At 37.5% G+C, this 25,066-nt stretch overlaps 1 protein-coding gene across 1 annotated transcript in view; it reads right to left on the bottom strand.

Moving 5' to 3' along the window:
* Positions 1 to 25,066, bottom strand: part of LOC144753527 (guanylyl cyclase C-like) — a 632,982-nt gene that overhangs the window by 528,371 nt on the left and 79,545 nt on the right. Inside the window, exon 4 of the mRNA XM_078641183.1 lies at positions 2,132 to 2,347. Coding sequence (XP_078497309.1) covers positions 2,132 to 2,347 — 216 coding nt within the window. The remainder of the gene's footprint in view (positions 1 to 2,131; positions 2,348 to 25,066) is intronic.

The raw sequence follows: 25,066 nt of genomic DNA, 5'->3' as shown, positions 1-25,066 counted from the left end.
TTTAAGGCTGATGACCTTGCATCAGACAGCAGAGGATATCAGTTTAGAGAACTATGTAGGAATATCTGGTCACAAAATACAGGTCATTAATTGTCACTTGTGTTTTTGTGACCAGTAAATATTTTTAAGAACCGACCTATGTATTAAGGAGTCAGTTCCTAAACACTTTATTGTAGTGGTTCGCAATCTGACCTACCTCAGGAATAGGTCACGAAAAGTGACTCCCTACAATTGCAGGCCATCACAGGGATGATGGCCTGTTGGGGCTAAAAGACCACCATGTCTGTGATTGGTTTTAAATAAATCAAACTTTTTTTTGTTATTACTGCAGCCCATTTTCTTTGAAGGAAATGGGACTACATTTGAAAAGAAAGTGTTTTTTTGTGTGAAGACTTTAAAAGTTTGCAGAGGTCCTGTGCACCACTGCCAGCACCTAAAGAAACTTGTTTTTAATGCACAAAGGGGTGCCTTGGAACCCCTTCCCTTTTGCGAGTGCATTAACACCTCCTTTGAGGTGTCGGTAAATGTTCAATGTTTTGAAACTCATAAAACATTAACAGATAAGATACCGAGTTGGTATTTGGATAGAACGGCAGCGAAATGCCCCTTCAATATCCATTCAGATTCCTATTTTAGTAATCACCTTTGTGACTCATAAAATGGAATTAGTACATAGGAAAAAGCATTTTCATGATCACTGATATGAATCTGAATGTTTAACAACTGCTAAAACTCTTTGTTAATCTGGCCCTATGTGCTTTGCTACAAAGGGCTGTGGGCTTTAGGCTGAATGACTAAGGTGATGTAGGTCAAGATGCAACAGGACATAGGTTAGAGAACTAGGGGGCATATTTAGGAGAAAATATAAGGTCAAGTAGGTAGATCAAGATGCAAGAGTACATAGGTTAGAGAACTAGGGGGCATATTTATGAGAAAATATCGGAGCGCAGAGCTGTGCCAAATATTGCAGTGCCATGCTCTGACATTTTCAAAACTCAGGGATGCGCCATATTCAAAAGAATATGGCGCACCTCTGTGTTTTCCCTAGAGCTGGCGCAAAATTTAGCTGCCTAGCCCCAAAGCATGCACCTTGCACCATAATGCAAGGGTGCCTGCGTTGCAGGGAATGATTGTCTATGTGCAGGAAGGTCTCCCTTTATTACTTCTATGTGTGTTGCATTCTTCAGCACACATAGAAGTAGTAAATAGTCATTATTTAATTATTGTTTATGTGTAGATAAACAGCCATTAATGGTATTTTGATCTTTCTATGTGTGTCACAGAATGCAGCATACATAGAAAAAGCAAAAACGAGGAGAAATAAAAGTTGGTCTCATCATTTTGCCATTCTAACACCTGTTGTTGAGTGGCATTAGTTTTTGGTGCTGCCTCTGGTTTACACCTCCTTGTAAATCTGGAGCAGCATCAAAAGCAATGGGTGTTGCGGTGGAACCCATTGCATGCCCCTTTCATGATAAGTGATGCGTGTAAAGGGGCCTTATTTACAAGGAGTCGCTAAGCCATGAAAAGTGGCTTAACACCACTTTGTGAATATGGATAAGGGCGTATCGCCACCAGAACGTCACTAAAATGACGTTCTGGTGACAATAGCCCCTTGTAAATATGCCTGTATGTGTCAAGAGGCAGGGGATGCAGATTAAATGAAGCCTATCAGTATGGGGCCCTTAAAGGCACAGATTAGAGCGTCACAGTCACACAAATACCTTCAAGTAGTATGGATACCGCCAGTTCATATTTTCTATAGCAAGATAGGTTAATCTGAGGAAAGCCAATGAGCCTTAAGTATTACATCTCTTGAGGAAAACAGAAAGGTGATGCGTGGAATGCCTGACTTCGCCACTGGTAATTACTCAGGGCCACATTCTAGTCCATTGTTTTATATGCTCACTATGTCACTCCAGACAAAATCTATCAATCACTGTTGGGCCTGCTCCAACAGAAACAGTCCAGCTGGAACTGCCATGCCAGATTCCCTCTAGACAGGAGTACAAGCAAACTCAGACTGATTTCTTCCAACACAAACACCCCTGGCAAACTTCCTCCCTTTCTATCCTCTCCCCTTAAAAAGCGGAGGCCATACTGGCTCTAAAACCATGGCTGAGGTTCTCACCACATGCAATCCTCCGTGTTGTCGGGCTTCTTGTAAATGTAGATGGACTCCCACGTGTGGGGCTTTACTGAGTGGTCGCTGAACTTCCAGAGATCGTGAAAGAAGGACGTCAGTTTTCTGGCTGGGGTCATGACTCGGGTGAGGTTAGTAAGGAAGTCACAGGACAATCCGAAGCTTCCGGCTGAGATCATGGGCACCCCTTTGTTAGCGTTAAGCCTAATGAGAGGAACGAAAGTAAAGTTTAGGGAACTTGATGGTTACGGAATGGCTGTCACAGAACCTGGGATCACAGAAGAAAGCAGTGCATTGAGGGAAAAAATAAGCTTAGTTAGCCCCTGAGTCACAACAGTGACAGGATTCTGAAGGACCAACCTCCAGAGATTGAACAATCTTCACTGTGCATCACCCCATTGAAATGATCCCCATGCTTTCACTGTCCCCATCTCAGAAGCATGGGCTGCATTATCTCTGTGTCACTCTCCACAGAACAGTCATATTACAAGTGAGGTCCCAACCCTTGCCCCACACTGCTTCGAGGTTCCATGGTTGACCTTCAAATTCCCTAAGCTGACTCAGCACCACAAATGTTTTTATTTTATTTTCTTGCTTACTGCGTTTAAATAGCTGGAAGAAGTCAGCATCTAGACACATGATGCGGGATGAGCAGATCTGCACCCTTATGCCAATCCAATTGAATCTTACAGCTGAACATCTGTGTAAAACTGTGACACCCTATCAAATCAAACAGTCATACAGGTGTTTAACAGCATGCACCTTACATGATGGCTGTGGGGATCTGTATAAGCGGCTGCCTTTCTTCCAGAGGGAGTTGGCAGCAGTTTTGCAGTTATTCCAGCACCTCTGCCTGCCCCATAACCTCTGGTGATTTGCAGCTTCTTGGGGTGCCATGGGGTATCTGGAAAGTCAATCACTCTCTTCTCTTGCCGGACGGGAAACACTTAGGTTTGTCCAGAAGGGACGCTTATTTTTCCATGTCGGTCATTCCAGGTTCCTGCTATTTTATAGTCCTACACCCAGGACGGTAGGTCAGATTTATAAGCAGAGCACAGGATTATATACTGCTGTCTGTCATGAGACAGGTGTGTTGGGTTGAGTAATGTGCTATTGGTAAGTGGCAGACAAAAGCATGGTATTGCATATCATGTCTCTAAATGTGGCTATAGAAATTGCAAGATCTATTCAACACTCCGAGAAATTTATAAAAGAAATAAGAGGAAATGATAAAGGAGACGTATTTAGTGTTCCAACAGATGGAGACAAACAAAAAAAAAATCCACACAAAAGAATGAAAATCGTACTAAAAATGATTGGAAATTTAGAAATACAAAAAACGAAAAGAGGAACAATCAATGGGCTTGTTTCAGATGTGGAAGTCAAAGTCATTTGGCAAATTTCAAAATGTGTCCAGCTATTGATAAAATAAGCTCTAAGTGCAACAGGAAAGGTCATTTCAGCAAATTTTGCAAAACTGTTAATAAGAAAGTAAATGTTCAAGATTGTGATGATTATGAATGTTCGTATGAAAATGATATCAAAACTGTCATTAATATTTGTAGCAGTGAGGGTGTTAGTAGATTTCCATCCTGTGACATAACTATTGATGATCTCAAACTGAAGGTTTTGGTTGACTCATGTGCATGGTATACTATAATTGGTCTTGATGTAGTCAAAAGTAATTGGCCTGAAAAGGAATTATCTAAACCTGGTATTACACCTGGTGGTTACTCAGGGCACAAAATTGACTTCGTTGGTTTCTTTTGGGGCAATTTAATGTTTGCAGGTCGCTCAACTTTAGGGAAAATGTATGTAGCTAAATCAGGACAATCTCTTTTGGGATGGCCACACCAAGAACAACTAGGAATTAGACTTGATCCTAGGGCTGATCCTCCTGTTTACGCTATTGATTCTGTTAATACTGCAGAAAGCGACCATAACAGTATTTTACATCAATTAAAGTTAAAGTTTCCTGATGTTTTAAGTGGGAAACTGGGAGAATAGAGTGAGAAATGTTCCTGTCTCCTACAGAGATAAACTCAAAATCCTACTTAAAGACTTATAAGAAAACAATATTATTCAACCTATTGAATCATCACCATGGGTTTCTCAGATTGTGATTTCAGTTAAATCTAATGGCGAGCTTAGATTATGCGTGGACCTTCGCAGTCTCAATAATGCAATTTTGGTTGATGCTCATCCATTGCCAAATCTACATGAGATAGTTTCCACGTTAGCAGGTGCACAGGTATTCTCGTGTATTGATTTGGCTAATGGGTACCATCAAGTAGTTTTGGATGAAGAATCAAAGAATCTTACTGCTTTTATCACACCGGAAGGTCTTTTTAGATACAAACTCATGCCTTTTGGCCTTGCAAGTGCGGTATCAGTGTTCCAAAGGCTGATGAAAGAGACTCTTGAAGGTTTAACTGGTGCCATCGCCTTTCAAGACGATATACTTGTATTTGGGAAAAATGTTGAGGAACACGATGAGAACTTAAAGGGAGTAATATCGGCATTATTTGTTAAAGGACTTACCCTACGTCAGAGCAATGGAGGTAGAGTATTCAGGGCACACCATCAGTGGGATGGGAATCAAACCCAAGCACAAACATGTAGAAAGCATTCTTAACGCACCTGTACCTTCTTCTAAGGAACAATTAGTAGCTTTTTTAGGTCTAATTGAATTTTATCTAAAATTTATACCCAATTCTTTTAGATGCCTTGTAAAGAAAAATGCAACATTTTTATGGTCTTGTGATATGACAAAAGCATTTTAAATTTTTAAAAAGTTTATAGTGGATGCTCCATGCTTGAAACCTTTTGTACCTGGTAAAAGATATATCATTATGGTTGATGCAAGCAACACAGGATTAGGTGTTGTTCTCATGCAAAGAGATTATGGGAAAGAATGGATAATAGCGTATGCGTCAAGAGCATTAAGAGATGCTGAGAAACATTACTCAGTTATCGAAAGAGAATACTTAGCATGTGTTTGTGGGGCACAAAATTTACCATAAAAACAGATCATAAACCTCTTATTTACATGATGGCACCAAGCGGAGGGCGAACAATGTCTGCATGTCTCGCTAGATTAGCATCAGGAGTGCAGTCATTCCAATATCAAATTGAATATGTACAAGGTAAAATGAATACTCATGCAGGTTGTATGTCTAGGTTACATTCTTCCATTCATGATCATATAGAGGATGAAGAATGCGAGGTTGCTTTAACCTCTCATGATGTAAACTTAATATGTGGTGAACAAATGAATTTATGTGAAAAATCTTGGTTACAAGAAATGGAGAAAATGGAGAATTAACAAATGTTAAAAAGTATATTTTGCCAGGCTGGCCTGAGCAAAGAAAAGTGTCTGGCGACATGATGAGTTACTTAAAAGTACAAGATGAGTTAGCAGTTAAGAATGGGTTACTTATGAGGGGAGATAAATTCATTCCTCCTCATTCATTGAGAAATATAATCATTGGAATTGCACAAGAAGGCTATTTAGGCATTTCTTTTACAAGGAAACGCATAAGAGAATCCTTTTGGTGGCCAGGAATTGATGTAAGTGTGGAACATTTTGTACGTATTTGTACAAAGTGCGCCAATAGTGATAAATCTGCTGTAGCTTTACGTTCTGAACCCTGTCCAGTGGAATATCCATCTAGTCCATGGCGAAAACTTGGTCTTGACATTATTGGACCTTTTGGTGTTCTATCTGTTCAGGAGAAATTTGGAATTGTTTTAATTAACTATTTTTCAAAATGGTCAGAAGTTAAAATGGTAAAAGATGTCACGTCCAACAATGTAATAGAGTTTTTAGATGATGTATTTTGCAGAGAAGGGATTCCAGAAGAGGTGGTTACCGATAATGGACCACAATTTATTAGTAAAGAAATTGAATGTTTTTTTCAGAAGTGTGGTATTGTGCGTAAGAAAATTGCTGTTTTCCACCCAGTGGCAAATGGTCAAGTCGAGCGATTTAACCAGGTGGTAAAGGAAGCTATTCAACTTTCTGTAAGGGGTGATTTGAATTGGTGTAATGCATTAAAATCCATGGTGCTGTCATATAGAACTTCACCTAATTCTGTTACTTTAGTTAGCCCGTTTGAGCTTTTAAGAGGACGCCAACCAAGTACTAAACTTACTTCATGGTGGTTGAAAAAGAATCTGAATGAAGGCAGCCATTTTTCTAATGTTGATTAAAATTTAGTTAGTTGCAGAGTAAATGCATACAAAGAAAAAATTGAAAAAATGGAAAAGAAACAAGGGTCTATAAATAAACAAGAAATTTCAATTGGAAATTTAGTTTATATAAAAAAAGGAGGGAGTTTTAAAAGGATCTCCGAGTTGGTCATAACCGAAAAGAGTTGTGGAAGTTTTCAAACATGCTGTCAGGGTAGAAGGAGGCAGTGTATGGAATTTGAATAGGGTCTATATATTTAAAGGAAAGAGATTTTCAGAGTGTGAAAGTGACAGCAATGTATTTTTGAATATCACATTACACAATGATGAATGTCAAGCACCTAATGTTTCTGGTGTTTCTTCTACAAGAGATGTTAGAGCTCATCACTTACCTGCAAGGTACAAAGACTATGTTATGAATTAAATATTTTGCAGAGAAGAAATATGTCATAAATTAGTTAATTGGTAAAATGTATTTTCTATTCAAGCTATATATATATATACATATATATATATTTGTTGTATTTTGTTTGTTTGTTTAATTTATAAGGGGGGAAGGTGTGTTGGGTTGAGTAATGTGCTATTGGTACGTGACAGACGCATGGTATTGCATATCATGTCTCGTGTCTGTCTCGTGTTGTGTGAAGAGTGTTCTGTGATGGTGTTCGGGTGCTAGCATCTTTCAAGATGGAATGGGGGTTGGAGGTGATGGAGCGAGGTTCAGAATGATATTTTGTTCTGACTTGCAAAGTTAAACTTTCATAATATTATAACCGTATTAATAAGCATGAAATGAAATGTACTAATCAACTTAGTTTAAAATGCATACACGACATAAGGGACTAACATATATGCTTTATGTTGCAACTGCAAGTACGTGAAAAATAATAAACTAACCTTGTCTATTGTCTTTGTCAATATTAAATGCGGCTGTTTAATTAATGGCATGTGCTTATTTCGTGTGCTTATGTTATGTCTTTATGTGGCATAAGTTCGAGGAGGATCCTGTGGCCTAAAAGAAGAAAGTAAATATAAATGCTGCTTTATGTGCACAGCTAGGTAACATAAATTAATGGGTTAACATTTAGCAAAGGGGTGGGTAACAGAATGGGTTTCAATACTTTAATTAATTAATGTCTTGTGTTTGTTTGAATACTAGTTTCCAAGGGAGAGGCTTAAGGCCTAGCGTTTTAAAGATGGTGTTGTCGAGTCCTGTCCAGAGAAAGCAAGAGCCCTACATGGAAACTTTTATCACGTTGAAAATATTTGCAAAGCCAATTGAAAATTGTATTATACGTGCTCTTGGAAGAACTAAATCAAGGACGGGAACTGGCAAAGATTGCCAAGCTAAGGAAGTCACGGCCTGTGACTTATAAAATGTTTCGTTTTGAGGAAGCTGCGTGACTTGAGAATAAGAGACAATGGACTCTAAGAAAAGTCTGATCTAGGCTTCGAGAAAGGTGATGACGCCATATGAGCTGACATCAGTCAGCCAATAAGAACACTGGATGGCAGGAGAAAAATATACTTTTTGGTGAGATTAGCTAGACAGAAAGGTATAAAAATTGCCCCCATGGGCAGGAGGGCGCTTCTTGCTTTCCGATTCCTGAAGGGCGTGACGTGCTGAAGGACTTGTTGGCGCACGTAAGGATAATAGACTTTAATGACTTTTCCTTTTAGGTGGAGCGAGTTTTAGACAGGGAAAATAGAACTTAGGGGATGGAAACTGTTTATTTTACTTAGATCATACTAACTGATTTTGCTTTGAATTGCCAGTCTAATATGCTTTTCCTCGAATAAGCTGCTAATAAATTGCTAATAAATAAAGATTTAATCAAAATGCTCTTTCTTTGAATAAATAATTAATAAATAAGATTTTGAAACGACAAGCTGGTCTTGTTTATTCATGATCTTGTTACCATCAGTTGATCCATTTGCCTTAGTGACTTAATTAAATGATAAATGTTTTAAAACCATGGTAAGAAATGATAAACTGCAGTTGTATATAAAAGTGTAAATAGTTTTGTAAAAATTTCTGATTAATTAGGTCACATGATTCAGTCGCTCAGAAATTGTCTCGTTAGTTTATGGGCCTTGGTAAAGTGATTCTTGATTAATGGTGAGTATTGTGGAGTTAGGTAGTGTTGGTGAGACAGTTTTTCATTAGGAGCGCTGGATCAAATTCTTGGTAGCAGAGTTACGGTTACTATGGTAACGGACATGCTACATGGTAGTTACATAGGAATGTTGACTAAAACATGTTAAGTCTGTCCAGTTGTTATATGTAGGCGAAAGGTTTTTTCCAGCAGTGTGAAAATTTCTAGTCGTGCCGGCAAGAGTAGTGTGACAAGTGAAGTTACACAGTGCATTTGTTCTGTTTCAAAATAGTGGTATTGTCATATATCACTAGTGTTGTGGTCGTACAGCACAAGTTTAGGGATTTTAGGTGTGCAAGGTAGAATGTATAGTGAGGATTGTGTATGAAATTGTAGCTTTCGAGTACAGGGACAACTGTCCTGCTTTAAAACTCAATGTGAAAAGAGTAATAGAATTTATCTTAGCTTGAGTGAAGGGTAGGGTAGCGTAGTTTATTCTTACTGGTGAGTGAGGATTTCTATGGTTGGTTAAAGTCCTACCAAGATTCATGTATGTATGGTTGGGGGATACTTCCCGTTTGAAAGTGCGTAAATGATTTTGTAATATACGATCAAGTCAAACTTTTAATTGTCACTTTAAGTGCATTCAGAGGGAAATGAGTTTGTTATTACCAGCTAGAAGGGTAGAGTAAAGTAAAGCTACTTACTTTATCACCGAATGAATATTCTGTGAAAATAGCGTTGTCTATTTCACACAAAAGAATACTTGAATGACTGTAAAAAACTATCACTTTATTTTAGCGAAACAGACAAATGGTTTGTTTTTCTGTGGTTACTAACTGAATTCTATTGAAAAGAATTGTAAAAAATGGCGCTGTGAAAATATTTTGTAAAGGAGGGGTGAGGTTACGGAGAGACTCTCTCTATGCCCGAAGCTGCAGCGGCAGTGTATGTCACGCTGTGATTGACTAGCATACGTCACAGTATCTGTGCACTGATTGGTTCATGTGACTTGACAAGCTTGCAGCTGATTGGCTCTTGCAGAATAGCAGTAATTATATTGGTTGAGCAAGGTAGTGACGTAGCTTAACCTGAATAGCTTGTTGGTGAGTTTCGCGCACGGATTGGTTGGGTTTGCGGAACAACCAGGAAACATTTACGATCTATTCCGAAGTAAAAGGATTTGTTTATAAACATGAGTTATTACTATATGAAAGAGGAAAAGAAGCTTACATGGCTTCAGAAATTGAAAAATATTTTTAAACCTGATAAGAAAATTGAAACGCGAGGTGGAAGATTAATTCATAAGTACAAAACACCCGCAGCTTATATGTTAGGTGAATATGGTTATCATACTTGCCTTTGGATAGAGAATTGGATGGAATATGCCAAAGCTGATGGTGTATTAGCATGGCCAGAAGATGGGTCATTTAATATTAAGGTTTTGAAAAACTTAAGAGAAAAAATGATGAGTCTTGTACCAAAGCCTAGACCTACTCAATTTGAGGCTTTAGCGGAATGGGAGGATGAGATGTTTGAATTAGAACGAGAAAACAGAGGTGTAACAAGAGGTACCAGATTAGACATTAACAGGGAAACTCATGAGGATAGAATGCGTTGATGGAGACGTGCTGACATGTGTGATGGTCAGTATCCAACTAGATTTAGTGAGGCAACTAGTCAAAATAATGCTCAAAAGAAAAGTAATAATGTAGAAGAGAGTGAATTAGAAGAGCCAGTTTTAGAAGAGATTTATATTACAAAACATAAACTGTCACCTTATCAACCAGTTCATTTTCTTCCCCAAGAGATCCTCCAGGAACTTCTCCAAGTGCTCCTCCTAGAGAAATTATTGATGAGACACCACCCAGATTAAATCAGAATAATGTACAAACTCCTGAAAGAGTAGAAACCAGAACTAATTCCAGTATATCTGGGGAAAATAGAAATTATCCTGAAACTCCAGTCCAGATAAATGAATTCCCAAGAAATGTAACAAGAACAGAAAGATGTGAGGAAACACCAAATACTTCAGAATATATTCGATCAAAAGATGAATTAATACAGCAGTTAACTAAAAGTATGGAAGCAGTAACGGTACCAGTAACGATTGGTCCTGTTCAACCAGTTTTTGATCAAAGGGAAGTTAGACATTCAGCTTTAACTGTTCCATTAAATGCAGAAATCCAGAAAGTGGCTGAAAAATCTTACTCAGATTATTCTGAAATTCACCGAGAGAAAACAATGATGCCTGATTTAACTTTTAATCAAAGTCCAACATGTAGAACACCAACTGGTGCAGAATCTGATGCTGGTTCTCCAGAAAAGAGCATTAATAAAATAGATTCAACGCAAACCCCGAAAACTTCAGAATTTAAATTACTTGATGTGGCAAAATTAAAAGCAGATTTAGAGGAATTAATTATTGCCACAATTGGACCTGACAATTTAAAGCTATATCAGGATGATGAATTATTTTTCATTTGTCAAAGTATTCAATGGAAAACGAACATGAAATATGATCAATTAGAAGAACTAGCAGTTGAATTAGAAGTTGATTTGAGTAGACAGAAAAATTTGGGAAAAAGTTACAGAGTGGATTTCACTGAAAGAGACATTGAGAACCTGAATACTACGGGAAGAATAAATCATATAAAAGAATTGAATGTGTATCTAAAAAGATTAGGAGATTTAAGTAAATGGAGAATTAAATGGACAAAGAAAAGAGAGGAAGAAAGACGAGAAAGAGGTGAAGTAGCAAATCAGTTCCCAATGAGAGAAATAGCTGGTGGTGGGTATGTGCATGTTCCTTGGACAAGACAGGACATTTTATTGTTCACTAATGATTTCCCCCGGCTGAGAGAAAAACCTGTGGAATGGTATCGACAGGTGGACAGGTTTATTAAGGTTTCAAAGGTTCTGTGGATTGATCTTGATGGATTCTTTGACATTGTTGTTCCATCGGATCTTTGGACAGAATGTAACATTTCTGTAAGTTGGCCCAAAGAAGAACCTGCTCGAGATATAATAACAGGTGCTCCATCATCAGATGTTATGGATCTGTACGATAAAGTAATTGTGTGGTTGAAAAACAAGATTGCCCCAAAAGAAGTTGATTGGGTTAAAATAGACAGAACAAATCAAGAGCCAAAAGAATCAGTACATTCATTTTATGAAAGATTTCTGCTGGTATTTAAACAATACAGTGGCTATGAAAAATTAAGTGAAAAGGATATGAGCCACTTCATATATAGGTTTGTTTATGGTTTAAGACCTGAAATTGGCAAAATGATTAGAAATGGAATTGTTGGTTGGCAATCACTATCAGTTGATGATATTTTGAGAAAAGCAAAATACTGTAGTGATGAAATAGATGCCAAGCAAAAGAAGCTAAAAGAAAAAGCTGTGTGGGCACAAGTAAAAGTGGCTGAACAACAAATTGCAAATTTGGAAAACAAAAATGTTAATCAGAATCAGGGTAAATTTAAAGGTAATTTTAATAAGCCAAGATTGATGGGTAATATTGAAGAGTTAAAGCAAAAACTCCCATGTTTTAATTGTGGTGAAATTGGACACTGGAAGCGTGAATGTAAAAATCCACCCAGAAATTTTAAAAATGCATCATTAAATCCAAAGATGCAGAATGAGATAAATCTGCAGCAACAGCTACAGCGACAGGTAGTGAATCAGTAGAGTCAGATTCCACAACCGCCACTTCCAAACTGTGTGAATGTGCAGCGATACAGTACCGAAACAGGATTCTGCGGAGGTGAACAGGTAAACAGACCGCAAAGAGTGAATGTGCCAAATGTTTCTCAACAATATTTGATGAAAGAAAATGGAGGGAGTGATTCTGATGATTACTTATGACGGTGCCTGAGAGAGGAGGAAGAGTGTGTGCTTGGAGCCACTCTTGAGGTAGATCAGCCTGGTCAATTTGTTAATGGTAAAGTGAATGATGTAGAAATCACTTTTCTAGTGGACACTGGTGCTACCCGTTCTACTGTTAGATCAGTGGAAATAGAAAACCTGCCTCTCTGGGGACACTATCCAAGTAGTTGGCGTAGCTAATCAACAAATTAAAACAGATTTAACAGAACCAGTCGAAGTTGAAATTGGTCAATTTAAATACAAACATAGATTTGTAGTTTGTAACAGCAGTCCTGTAAACTTGTTAGGAAGGGACATACTCTGTAAGATGAATTGCAAAATATATTGTTCACCGGATGGTATTGAGCTTCAAACACAAGAAGATGATGGGCTTTATAAGTTAACAATGTTAATGGTTGAAGCAGAGGAAAGTAAATTATTTCCTGCATTTCATAAAGATAATCTTCCAGAAGAATTAAAAGAGACAGTCAATGCTAAAATGTGGGATTTGACAGGAAATGATATGGGTTTGATGAAAAATGTAGATCCAGTTAAAATTACAGTGAAACAAGGAGTAGATTTTCCAAACATTCCTCAGTATAAAATGAAAGCAGAAACTATTGAAGGTGTCATACCTGTTATTGACAAATTCATAAAACAAGGTGTACTAAAAGAAATTGAGAGTAGTCCATGTAATTCACCGATTTTGGGGATTAAAAAGCCAAACGGAACTTTCAGGATTGTTCAAGACCTGAGAAAGGTTAATCAGATAGATGTTCCATGTTGCCCTGTTGTTCCAAACCCAGCTGTAATTCTTTATCAGATTCCGCATGATGCAGAATGGTATACAGTTATTGACCTTTGTAATGCATTCTTTACTGTTCCATTGCATCCAGATAGCCAGCAAATTTTTGCGTTCAGGTTCCAAGAGCGTATATTAGCATGGTGTCGTATCCCTCAAGGGTATACAGAGAGTCCATCTATCTTTAATCAGTTGCTAAAGAAATCTTTGGAGAATTTAGATTTGCCTGGAAAATCAACATTAGTGCAGTATATTGATGACCTCCTTGTGGCTGCAAAAACACGAGATAACTGTGTAACAGATACAATTACTTTGTTAAATCATCTGGCAGATGAGGGACATAAAGTGTCTCCTGCAAAATTACTGTTTTGCAAACAGGAGGTAAAATATCTTGGTCACAGAATTGCAAAAGGAATCAGGCAAGTAACAATGGAGAGAATAAAAATGATTCAGGGAATGCAACCTCCAAAAACGCAAAAACAGGTCAGGATATTTCTAGGTATGGTTGGTTATTGTCACCAATGGATTAGTGGATTTTCAGTAATTGCAAAACCACTGCAGAGATTAACAAAAGCAGACATAAAAGACCCGATTACCCTAACAGAAATTGAGTTAGAAGCTTTTGAGCAGTTAAAGAAAAGTTTGTGTGAGGCACCTGCATTAGGTATGCCAGACTATGAGAAGGACTTTGAGCTGTATTGCAGCGAAAGGGAAGGATGTGCATTATCAGTTCTAATCCAAAGACACGGAAAACTGAGAAAGCCAATAGCCTATTTCTCAGCAGTTCTTGATCCAGTTGCAAAAGCATTACCAGGCTGCTTGAAAGCAGTGGCTGCAACAAGTGTAAGCCTTGAACAGAGTGAGGGAATTATAATGGGATTTCCTGTAAAAGTTTATGTACCCCAGTCAGTCGAAATTCTTCTTACAAGAAGCAAAACACAGCATTTGACAAGTAACAGGTTAACCAAATATGAAAAAGTTATTCTGGGATCAGATAACGTCTCGATTGTGGGATGTGTGAATTTAAATCCTTCCACAATATTGCCTGATGGTACTGTAACTGAAATCAGAAATGAGAATGACATTGATCATGATTGTTTGGATGTTTTAGAATATTGCACCAAACCCAGGCAGGACATTAAAGATGTCCCATTACCTGAATCAGATTTTGTTTACTTTGTTGATGGATCATGCTTGAGAACAGATGAAGGTTTTCTGAGAACAGCATATTCTGTCTGCACAGTTGCAGATGTAGTTGAAGCTTCCTGTCTCGAAGGAATTCGTTCAGCTCAAGTGGCAGAATTGATTGCTTTGATTCGTGCTTGTGAAAGAGCAAAAGAGTTAAAAATTACCATAGTGACTGATAGTCAGTATGGATATGGCGTAGTCCATGACTATGGCCAGCTCTGGTCTCAAAGAGGTTACTTAACTTCTGCGGGAACTCCAATAAGGAATGCTAAATTGGGTACACAGTCAAAATATCGAGTCAATAATATCGATTTGCACTAATATCGAGTTTGCAAAATCGAAGGTATGAAATATCGATGTAGTAAATATCGTTGTGAAAAATATCGATTTGAATGTATAGTAAATAATATCGAGATAAGTAATGTCGATTATAGAAATATCTATATATATAATGTAGAAATGTCAAAATATCGACATTTAAAAATATATGTGTTTAATATATTATTAATAATAAATGCTAAATACATTTGCTATAATGTTTAATTATAGTATAAAATATTTATATAATGTATTATATATTTTAGGAGCGGGATGTTGGGTTTATTGGGGATAAGGGTGGGGAGTGTATTAAAAATATAAATATAAAAAATAATAATTAGAAAAAAAATTCATATAAATTAGATTTCGAAATTTAAAATTTGAAATATGAAAATAGAAATTTGAAATGATCTAAAAATTTTAGGAGCGGGATGTTGGGTTTATAGGAGATAAGGGTGGGGAGTGTATTAAAAATATAAATTTTAAAAATATTATTTAGAATTTTTTTTACATATAAATTAGAATTCGAAATTAAATATTTGTAATATGAAATATGAAATTCGAAAATATATTAAAAAAAAATTAGGAGCGGGATGTTGTGTTTTTAGGGGATAACGGTGGGGAGTGTATTAAATATATAAATAAAATAAATAATAATGTAAAAAAATATCATATAAAATAGATATCGAAATTTAAAATTTGAATTATGAAATTTAAAATGTGAAATTAGATATTTGAAAATCTATAAAACTTTTAGGAGCTGGATGTTGGCTTTATAGGGGATAAGGGTGGGGAGTGTATTAAAAATATAAATATAAAAAATATAATTTTGAAAAAAGTTTTCATAGAAATTAGATTTCAAATTTAAATAATTGAAATATGAAATATGAAAATATAAATTATATAAAAATGTTAGGAGCGGGATGTTGGGTTTATAGGGGATAAGGGTGGGGAGTGTATTAAATATATAAATAAAATAAAAAATTAATGTAATAAAAAATTTCATATACAATAGATTTCGAAATGTAAATTTTGAATAATGAAAAATAAAATTTGAAAAATGAAATTAGAATTTTGAAAATCTAAAACATTTTTATGAGTGCGATGTTGGCTTTATATGGGATAAGGGTGGGGAGTGTATTAAAAATATACAATTAAAATATAATAATTTGAAAAATTTTTCATTGACATCTGAAATCAAATTTTAAAAATTGAAAAATGACATTAGAAATTAGAAAAATGTTAAAATTTGTTGGAGTGGGATGTTGGGTTTATAGGGGATAAGCGTGGGGAGTGAATAAAAAATCTATAAATAAAAATATATTTTAGGACATTTATAAATATTTTTTTGAATTTTGAAATAAAATTTTAGATTTTGAATTTTCAAAAATCAAATATCTAATTTGAAATTATCAAATAAATATTAAAATTTCACAGTGGGATTTTGTGTTAAATGGGATAAGGGTGGGGAGTGGTTACAATATTTATATAGAGATGTTAATATTTAGTCAAATAATACTATAGAAATATGAATATACATTTAAAATTTAGAATTTGGAATTTGAAAATTGAAATTAGAACTACAAATAAATGTTTATGAGTGGAATGTTGCTTTTATAGGGGATACGGGTGGGGAGTTTATAACAAAAATCTACATAGTTAGAGTTCCCAGCACCTACGCTAATTAAATGTAGATTGGAGTTGGAATAGTAAATTAAATAGGTTCAGTGTCCACCAGCTACCCTAATTAAATGTAGATTGGAGTTGGAATAGTAAATTAAATAGGTTCAGTGTCCAGCACCTACCCTAATTAAATGTAGATTGGAGTTGGAATAGTAAAATAAATAGGTTCAGTGTCCAGCACCTACCCAAATTAAATGTAGATTGGAGTTGGAATAGTAAATTAAATAGGTTCAGTGTCCAGCACCTACCCTAATTTAATGTAGATTGGAGTTGAATTAGTAAATTAAATAGGTTCAGTGTCCAGCACCTACCCTAATTAAATGTAGTTTGGAGTTGGAATAGTAAATTAAATAGGTTCAGTGTCCAGCACCTACCCAAATTAAATGTAGATTGGAGTTGGAGTAGTAAATTAAATAGGTTCAGTGTCCAGCACCTACCATAAGTAAATGTAGATTGGAGTTGGAATAGTAAATTAAATAGGTTCAGTGTCCAGCACCTACCCTAATTAAATGTAGATTGGAGTTGGAATAGTAAATTAAATGGGTTCAGTGTCCAGCACCTACCCTAATTAAATGTAGATTGGAGTTGGAATAGTAAATTAAATAGGTTCAGTGTCCAGCACCTACCCTAATTAAATGTAGATTGGATTAGGAATAGTAAATTAAATAGGTTCAGTGTCCAGCACCTACCCTAATTAAATGTAGTTTGGAGTTGGAATAGTAAATTAAATAGGTTCAGTGTCCAGCACCTACCCTCATTAAATGTAGATTGGAGTTGGAATAGTAAATTAAGTAGGTTCAGTGTCCAGCACCTACCCTAATTAAATGTAAATTGGAGTTGGAATAGTAAATTAAATAGGTTCAGTGTCCAGCACCTACCCTAATTAAATGTAGATTGGAGTTGGAATAGTAAATTAAATAGGTTCAGTGTCCAGCACCTACCCTAATTAAATGTAGTTTGGAGTTGGAATCGTAAATTAAATAGGTTCAGTGTCCAGCACCTACCCTAATTAAATGTAGATTGGAGTTGGAATAGTTAATTAAATAGGTTCAGTGTCCAGCACCTACCCTAATTAAATGTAGATTGGAGTTGGAATAGTAAATTAAATAGGTTCAGTGTCCAGCACCTACTCAAATTAAATGTAGATTGGAGTTGGAGTAGTAAATTAAATAGGTCCAGTGTCCAGCACCTACCCTAATTAAATGTATATTGGAGTTGGAATAGTTAATTAAATAGGTTCATTGTCCAGCACCTACCCTAATTAAATGTAGATTGGAGTTGGCATAGTAATTTAAATAGGTTCAGTGTCCAGCACCTACCCAAATTAAATGTAGATTGGAGTTGGAATAGTAAATTAAATAGGTTCAGTGTCCAGCACCTACCCTAATTAGATGTAGATTGGAGTTGGAATAGTTAATTAAATAGGTTCATTGTCCAGCACCTACCCTAATTAAATGTAGATTGGAGTTGGAATAGTAATTTAAATAGGTTCAGTGTCCAGCACCTACCCAAATTAAATGTAGATTGGAGTTGGAATAGTAAATTAAATAGGTTCAGTGTCCAGCACCTACCCTAATTAAATGTAGATTGGAGTTGGAATAGTAAATTAAATAGGTTCAGTGTCCAGCACCTACCCTAATTAAATGTAGATTGGAGTTGGAATAGTAAATTAAATAGGTTCAGTGTCCAGCACTTACCCTAATTAAATGTATATTGGAGTTGGAATAGTTAATTAAATAAGTTCATTGTCCAGCAACTACCCTAATTAAATGTAGATTGGAGTTGGAATAGTAAATTAAATGGGTTCAGTGTCCAGCAACTACCCTAATTAAATGTAGATTGGAGTTCCAATAGTAAATTAAATAGGTTCAGTGTCCAGCACCTACCCTAATTAAATGTAGATTGGAGTTGGAATAGTAAATTAAATAGGTTCAGTGTCCTGCACCTACTCTAATTAAATGTAGATAGGAGTTTGAATAGTTAATTTAATAGGTTAAGTGTTTAGTATTAATTAAAAATTTCTTTATATTGGATTTGGATTAGTAAATGTTTTATGTTCAGTGTCCAGCATCTACTTAAATAAATTGTAGATTTATGTGTGAATAATAAATTGATAACAATAGTTCATTATATATGTAAAAAATTATAAGATCTATATATATATAGTTAAAAATATTTTGATTTTATATATTGGTAGTCATTATTTAATAATGGGTAGTAGACAAAAATGACACAGTTTTAAACAAAAATGTTCTTTATTTGTTCATATAGTACATAAAGCAAATAATACATGTTTAATTGATGATTTTATACAATGTAAACAAATAAATAAATCTAAATTGTCACAAAAATTTTTGATTTTGGATACTTTTCCAGTAAAGTACATTTTTGGTATATGTAAATAATATAGTAAATGAGAAAACATTGAACAATATAATATATAGAGTATATATATTTTAAGAGAAATTACAATAAATCAAAATTGTTATTAAATGACATAGTAATACATTTGTAACATATAAATGTGAACTTCAACATATGTTATATATGTAGATATATTTTCAAATAACAACATAGATATTAATTATTGTTAATATCATAAATGTATTTTTTAATTTTTTTAAAAATAATACCTGTTATATATTTTGCATTTATTAATATTAATTTTATAATATTAATATTAATACATTAAAAATATTAGTAATTTTTTTTATATAAATACTGGAAAAAAACTTTTATTTTAACACATTGTGTTTTTCTTTATTATAACATTAAATATTAAACTATATTAATAATTAATGTTATTATAAAAAAATAATATAAGAATAATATTGTTATAGAAAAAATATTAATACATAGCATAAATGTACAAAAATAATTGATACAGTTTTAACAATTTTCTACTAGTAAAACAAATTTATTTGACATTTATTTCACTATTATTTTGATAATACTATCATTTGGGTCTTTTATTTTGTAACCGCTCTTAGTCTTTTTAGGTCATTTTAGAAGATTCAAGCTCGCGGTTGGAAGCTACTCCACGTCTGAGAAGGTAAGAGTGGTATTTGTTATATTTTAACAAATTTAAGTACAATTTGAAGGTAGTAGTTTGTTATTTATTGTTGGTGGACTACTATGTTAGGGTTAACTTCGTATGTAGTTGGTTATTAACCTTTTTACGTTTTCTTAGCGTCCCGGGAGGAACATGGCGGCAGGCTGACGCCTGTTGCGAGAGCTCCGTGTCCAGGGAGGCTTCTCTCGAAAACTTAGGCGGAGATGACGGCACCTAACGGTGAGCAGAAAATGTGAAATCGCGCTTTTAACAGTGGCGCAGTGCTAACGCACACTTTCTTTTCCCCTACCTTGTTTTTTCTTTCTTTTACGAGGAGGGGGGTTTCACTTATCGAGGCGGGTGTGCCTGTGCCTGCATCTTATCCGCACTAGGACCCTGTGATCTACATCGGCAATGGTCAGGATCTGCAAGCAAGCCTGCCTGTTTGGAGACGCTGGTGCTGACGCTGTCTCTGTCTCTGCTTTCGTGGTTTCAACTCGGATCCACGCTGCGGAGGGGCTGAAGGTCGGGCAGGGAGAGGAATACAGAGCCGGCTGGAATCGAGCGCGGCTGTCAGAAGTCAGAAGAGGCCGAGGAGACCGGACCTGCTTGTGGAAAAGGTCGAGGTGGTTTCTAGCCCGTGTGTACCTCAGTGCTCCCTTATGTTGTGATTCCAGCAGCAACAGCAACAACAGTAAACGGTCAGTGAAGGGGGCATCGGGGCATAAGCTGGGGTCTGAGCTCCTAACTCAAGGAGGTGGCGCTTATTTAGTAAGAGTTAATCCCCCCTGGGTGGTGTCTGGGGAGCCCGGGTGCGCTGGTTGTACCGATCAAGTAGATAATGCAGATACTGTAGACACTGCCATAGCTACCTGGTACTCGGTGCAGTATGAGGGGATGGACCTGGGCGCAATTTCATTCTCTACACAATCACACCCCCCTTGCCCTCGCCCACAAGCAGATACAGCTGGCAATACAGTGGGAGCGAGGTGCGACACCCGGCTACATACACACCCTGCGCTCCCTGCACCAGCAACCCAGGTGGCACCTGGCAGAAACAGATACCAGCTCTGGTCCTATCTTGAGCAACAAAAGTCCGAGGGTGGGTACCAGAGTGTGTCTAAAGCAACAGCAACACCACTCACCCCAAAGAAAAAAGGGAGGAAGGATAAAGAGAAAAGGGACCGACCCGGGAGAACAGGCGAGTCCCAACAAAAAAAAACTGCCTGGCACGCTCCCGCCAAAACCCCCACCCTCTCTAAAGGCATATTTCAAAATTATGGAGCAAGTTGTCGACCCTAAGGGGGAAAAAACACCCTCTCCGTTCCTCTGCCTCCGTGCCCAACAATTTGGTTAGTACCTCAAACGTTAAACCCACTACTGAACTCAATGGGTCTCAGTCGGGCAGCAGGTACACTGTATTAGCTGATATGGAGGATTCAGTGGACATAGCGGATATAGAGGACCAGATGGAAAACGAACAAGAAAATCAAACAACTACGGCGGGGCTGGTTTCAGCTATTAGTCATGAGGAGATGCCTGCAGTAAGAAGGGTGGAAGTGGTGAAAGCTCATGGTTCAGCAGAAGAGGTAACAGGGGTTAAGATCCCCGATGGAGGCCTCTCACAGCTTGAGGCACTCCTCTTCAACCTTAGAGGGGATCTACTGTCCAAATTTGATACCTCAGAAGCAAACCAAAAGAACATACAAGATCAGTGCGCTAACTTGGAGACTAAATTAGACGATGTTTGTAAACGGACTACTGTGTTGGAAGAAGATGTCTCTTTGCTCACAGGGGCTTCCAAGAGGCATGAAAGGGATATCGAGACCCTTAGAGCTCAGAATAGGGCACTCCAGATGGACGTAGAAAGGCTAGAAATCCACTCTAGAAGGAACAACCTGAAGTTCTTAAAGATTCCGGAAGGCGTGGAAAATGGGGACGTAAAGGGTTTGGTGTGTAAGCTCCTCAGGGAGGGAGTGCTCAAAGACGGTCCTGAGATAGACTTAGAATCAGAAATACAGAGGGCGCACAGAGACCCTTTTAGGCGCCACGCCGACAGAGCCGCCCCGAGGAAAATCTTAGTTAATTTCCATACATTTACTGTAAAGGAGCTGATTCTGAGCAAGGCATTGTCAGATAAAACCCTCCAAATAGGCTCAGCTCACTACCTCATCCGCTCTGATGTGGGGAGGGTTACGGCCCAACGACAATGGGAACTGGGTAATCGGATGCCAGATTTAAAAAGTATGGGCGCTCAGGTGCAGATGAAATTTCCGGCCTTCTTGAGGGTGGTATGGAGAAATAAAACACATAACTTCACTTCCCCCGAAGAAGTGGACACCTTCTTAACTTTAATGCGAGATAGTTCCCATTAAGTATATAAAAGTTATCCAAGGGCAGGCAGAAGCGATCAACAATGTAAAGTTCCCCACACAATGTTAGAACATAAGTTCAGGGAAATAGTGGGTGTTGATCAAATGTCACAAAGGATCAAAGGATCTTAGGGCTCTAAGTATCATAGCTTATCCTTACGGCTCTTGCCCCTATTATCCCCCCCGGAGTAGTATAAAAAAAAAAAAAAAGGAAAAAAAAAACATCACACATATCGGTGGGAAAATAAATTAAAAAAAAGAAAAAAAGGGAGCGGGGGAGGAAAAAAAAAAAATGAATTTTTTAATAAAGTAGATAAACAAATAAATACATAATTTTTGCACAAAAAAGGGTAAGCTGAGCTTATCCATATAGGTATACACATTTAAAGTAGAATCACATTTTTGGTGCCTACCTTTTGTTATTTTTGGAGGGAGTATCCGACTGGGTACGGAGAGCTCTCACATGGCGACATGATCGCCAAAACAGGTATGGGGGGGGTTCCTCAGGGGAGGTGGGTGGGAAGCTGGGGGGTGGCAAGGTTGAAAAATGGAAAAAATTATCCTCATATATATAACAGAACACTATACTTACTGGGTGCTGGGTACGCGCCTTTTTCTCTAGAAATCGGTTCTTATGGCCAATATGACACATAAGTTAAAAGTTTTTAGTTGGAATGTAAATGGATTGAGGGATAGGAGAAAGGTACACAGGGTAACAGATTATTTATACAATTCAGGAGCACACATTTGCCTACTGGAGGAGACACACCTAGAGAAAGCAGAATGTAAGACGGCATTTAAAAAATGTAGGTGGATCCAGGATATTCTCTGTTCTGAACAAAGTGGTAGCACAAGAGGGGTGGCTATATTAATCAGAGCTAATGCAGGGATTAGGGTATCGAGGTGCGAAACGGACCATTCTGGGAGATGGTTGGTGGCTTCGTTAACAACAGGACAAACTCCCCTCACCTGTGCAGTTTATTATGGGCCTAATCAGGACGCGCCAGGGGCCCTCACGAAACTAAAAAACAGCCTAGTAGAGACGGACGGACCGGTAATTATAGGGGGTGATTTTAATCTGATATTTGATAAAGATCTAGATCGAACCTCCAAAGTTAGATTCACTCCTCCCCAAAAGTCCAGACTGGAACTCAAAGAACATTATGAGGGATTTTAACCTCATAGATATCTGGAGGCTCAAAAACACAGGGAAAAGGGAATATTCTTTTTATAGCAGAAGACATGGTCATCACTCAAGGATAGATTTTTTTCTACTCGATAAAACCCTTTTCTCGGCAGTAGACACCATATCTTACGCCCCGGCTATCCTGTCCGATCATTCTGCTGTCGAGATAGTAATTCGACTTAAACAGCAGATCCAGCAGAGAAGGTGGACCTTAGACAGAACACTCCTTCTGGAAGAGGCAGTTAAGCAAGATCTGGCAACTCAGTCAGAAGAGTTTTTTAGGACTAATGTTGGGTCAGCAAGCAAACAGATAGTCTGGGAAACATATAAAGTCTTCATAAGAGGCTGGTTGAGCACCCTGACGATTAGGAGGAATAAGCTTTCAAGAAAGAAGAAGGAAGACCAACTTGTGAGACTTAAATTAAAGGAACAGGAACTCCAGAAGGCTTCCTTAGGCCAGTTAGAGACTAGACTCACTCTACAAAAAGAACTCGATATCCTACGGGCGGAATATCAAGCAGAGCTAGACAGAACCTTGAAGCACAGGTGGGATGCGAGTAAACTCCAATCCTTCTCATACGGGGAGATATGTGGTCGCCTCCTGGCGTGGAAGACCCGAGTGGATAAAACTAGGAATCAGATCGATAGCTTATCCAAGGCCAGTACAGGGGAAACCACATACGATGATGATCTCATTAGAGAGGAAGTCAAAACCCATATGCAATCCCTGTATAGCACTACTCTGCCCCAGAGTGGACGGCAGGCTGGAAACTGGTTAAGATAAGTCCAGCTCCCCGAATTATCAGAGGCAGACAGATCTTTCCTTAGCTCCGAGATAAGGGAAGGAGAGGTAAGGGCTCAGATCTTAAAAATGGTTAATGGCAAAGCGGCAGGTCCCGATGGGCTTCCGGTAGAGCTATACAGGACCGTTATAGATCAAATTGGTATAAGCTTAACGATATTATTTAATGAAATCCTGCTACGGGGAGAGCTGGCTCCTAAGTCTTGGGCGGAGGCCACAGTCACTCTAATACTGAAACAGAATAAAGATCCTCGCAAGGCAGAGTGGTAAAGACCTATCTCTCTACTAAATGTAGATTATAAGATCTTCGCAGGGGTATTAGCAACAAGACTGGCCAAGACAATCAAATCCATTGTCCACTGTGACCAAAGGGGGTTTATCCCTGAGCGGCAACTCAATGAATTAACTTTCCAAGTCATTGCTGCAATAGATGTCGCCATTGAGAAAAAGCTGCCCCTGACTATTGTAGCTGTTGATGCTGCTAAAGCATTCGACCTGGTAGAGTGGGAATATCTATGGCTGGCTCTGGCAAAATTTGGTTTTCCCGTAATTTTATAACCGCGATTAAATCCCTATACCATGCACCACTAGCTAAAATTTTAGTCAATGGCTCTCTCACAGATCAGATATGTATAGCTCGAGGAACCAGACAGGGCTGTCCCCTATCCCCTCTTTTATTTGACTTGTATATTGAGCCTTTTGTTTGCTTACTTAGATCGGACCCTCTTATTAAATCATTTAAGATTGCTGACCTGGAATTAAAATTTGCACTTTATGCTGACGACCTGTTGATGTACACCTCAAACCCGGGAGCAGCCATTCCTAGACTAATACAACTAGCAGAAAGTTTTGGCGAGATCTCTGGGTATTCAATCAACAAGGATAAAACTGAGATCATGGAATGGAATCAGGGGGTAGCCACGGCAGGTTGTAGGACAAAAATGAGATATCTGGGAGTACACCTAGTCAAAAAAATTGAAGACATCCCAAAAGTCAATCTGGACAGGGTTATAAAAGATACTACAGCCCTACTCCATCGCTGGTCATCTCTCCCATTAAATATCTTTGGGCGGGTGAACCTACTCAAAATGATTATCCTCCCTAAGATCACATTTCTATTTAATTCAATACCCTTATCCTTTCCCTTGATAACAATTAAGAAGCTACAAGGGAAATTGGGATCCTTTATCTGGAACACGAAAGCCCCTCGAAGAGCTTGGAAGAAGCTTAGAAGAAGCTTAAAGACTGGAGGATTAGCCTTCCCTGACCTACACATCTACTGCCATGCCTTTCACTTCAAACATTTTAGACTTATGGCCGGCAAAACTGACCAAACCTCCATGGGTTTATTATTTCTAGCACT

The sequence above is a fragment of the Lissotriton helveticus genome, chromosome 1_1 (assembly GCF_964261635.1).
Source record: "Lissotriton helveticus chromosome 1_1, aLisHel1.1, whole genome shotgun sequence".
Classification (NCBI taxonomy): Eukaryota; Metazoa; Chordata; class Amphibia; order Caudata; family Salamandridae; genus Lissotriton; species Lissotriton helveticus.
This window is presented reverse-complemented; position numbering and strand designations above follow the sequence as displayed.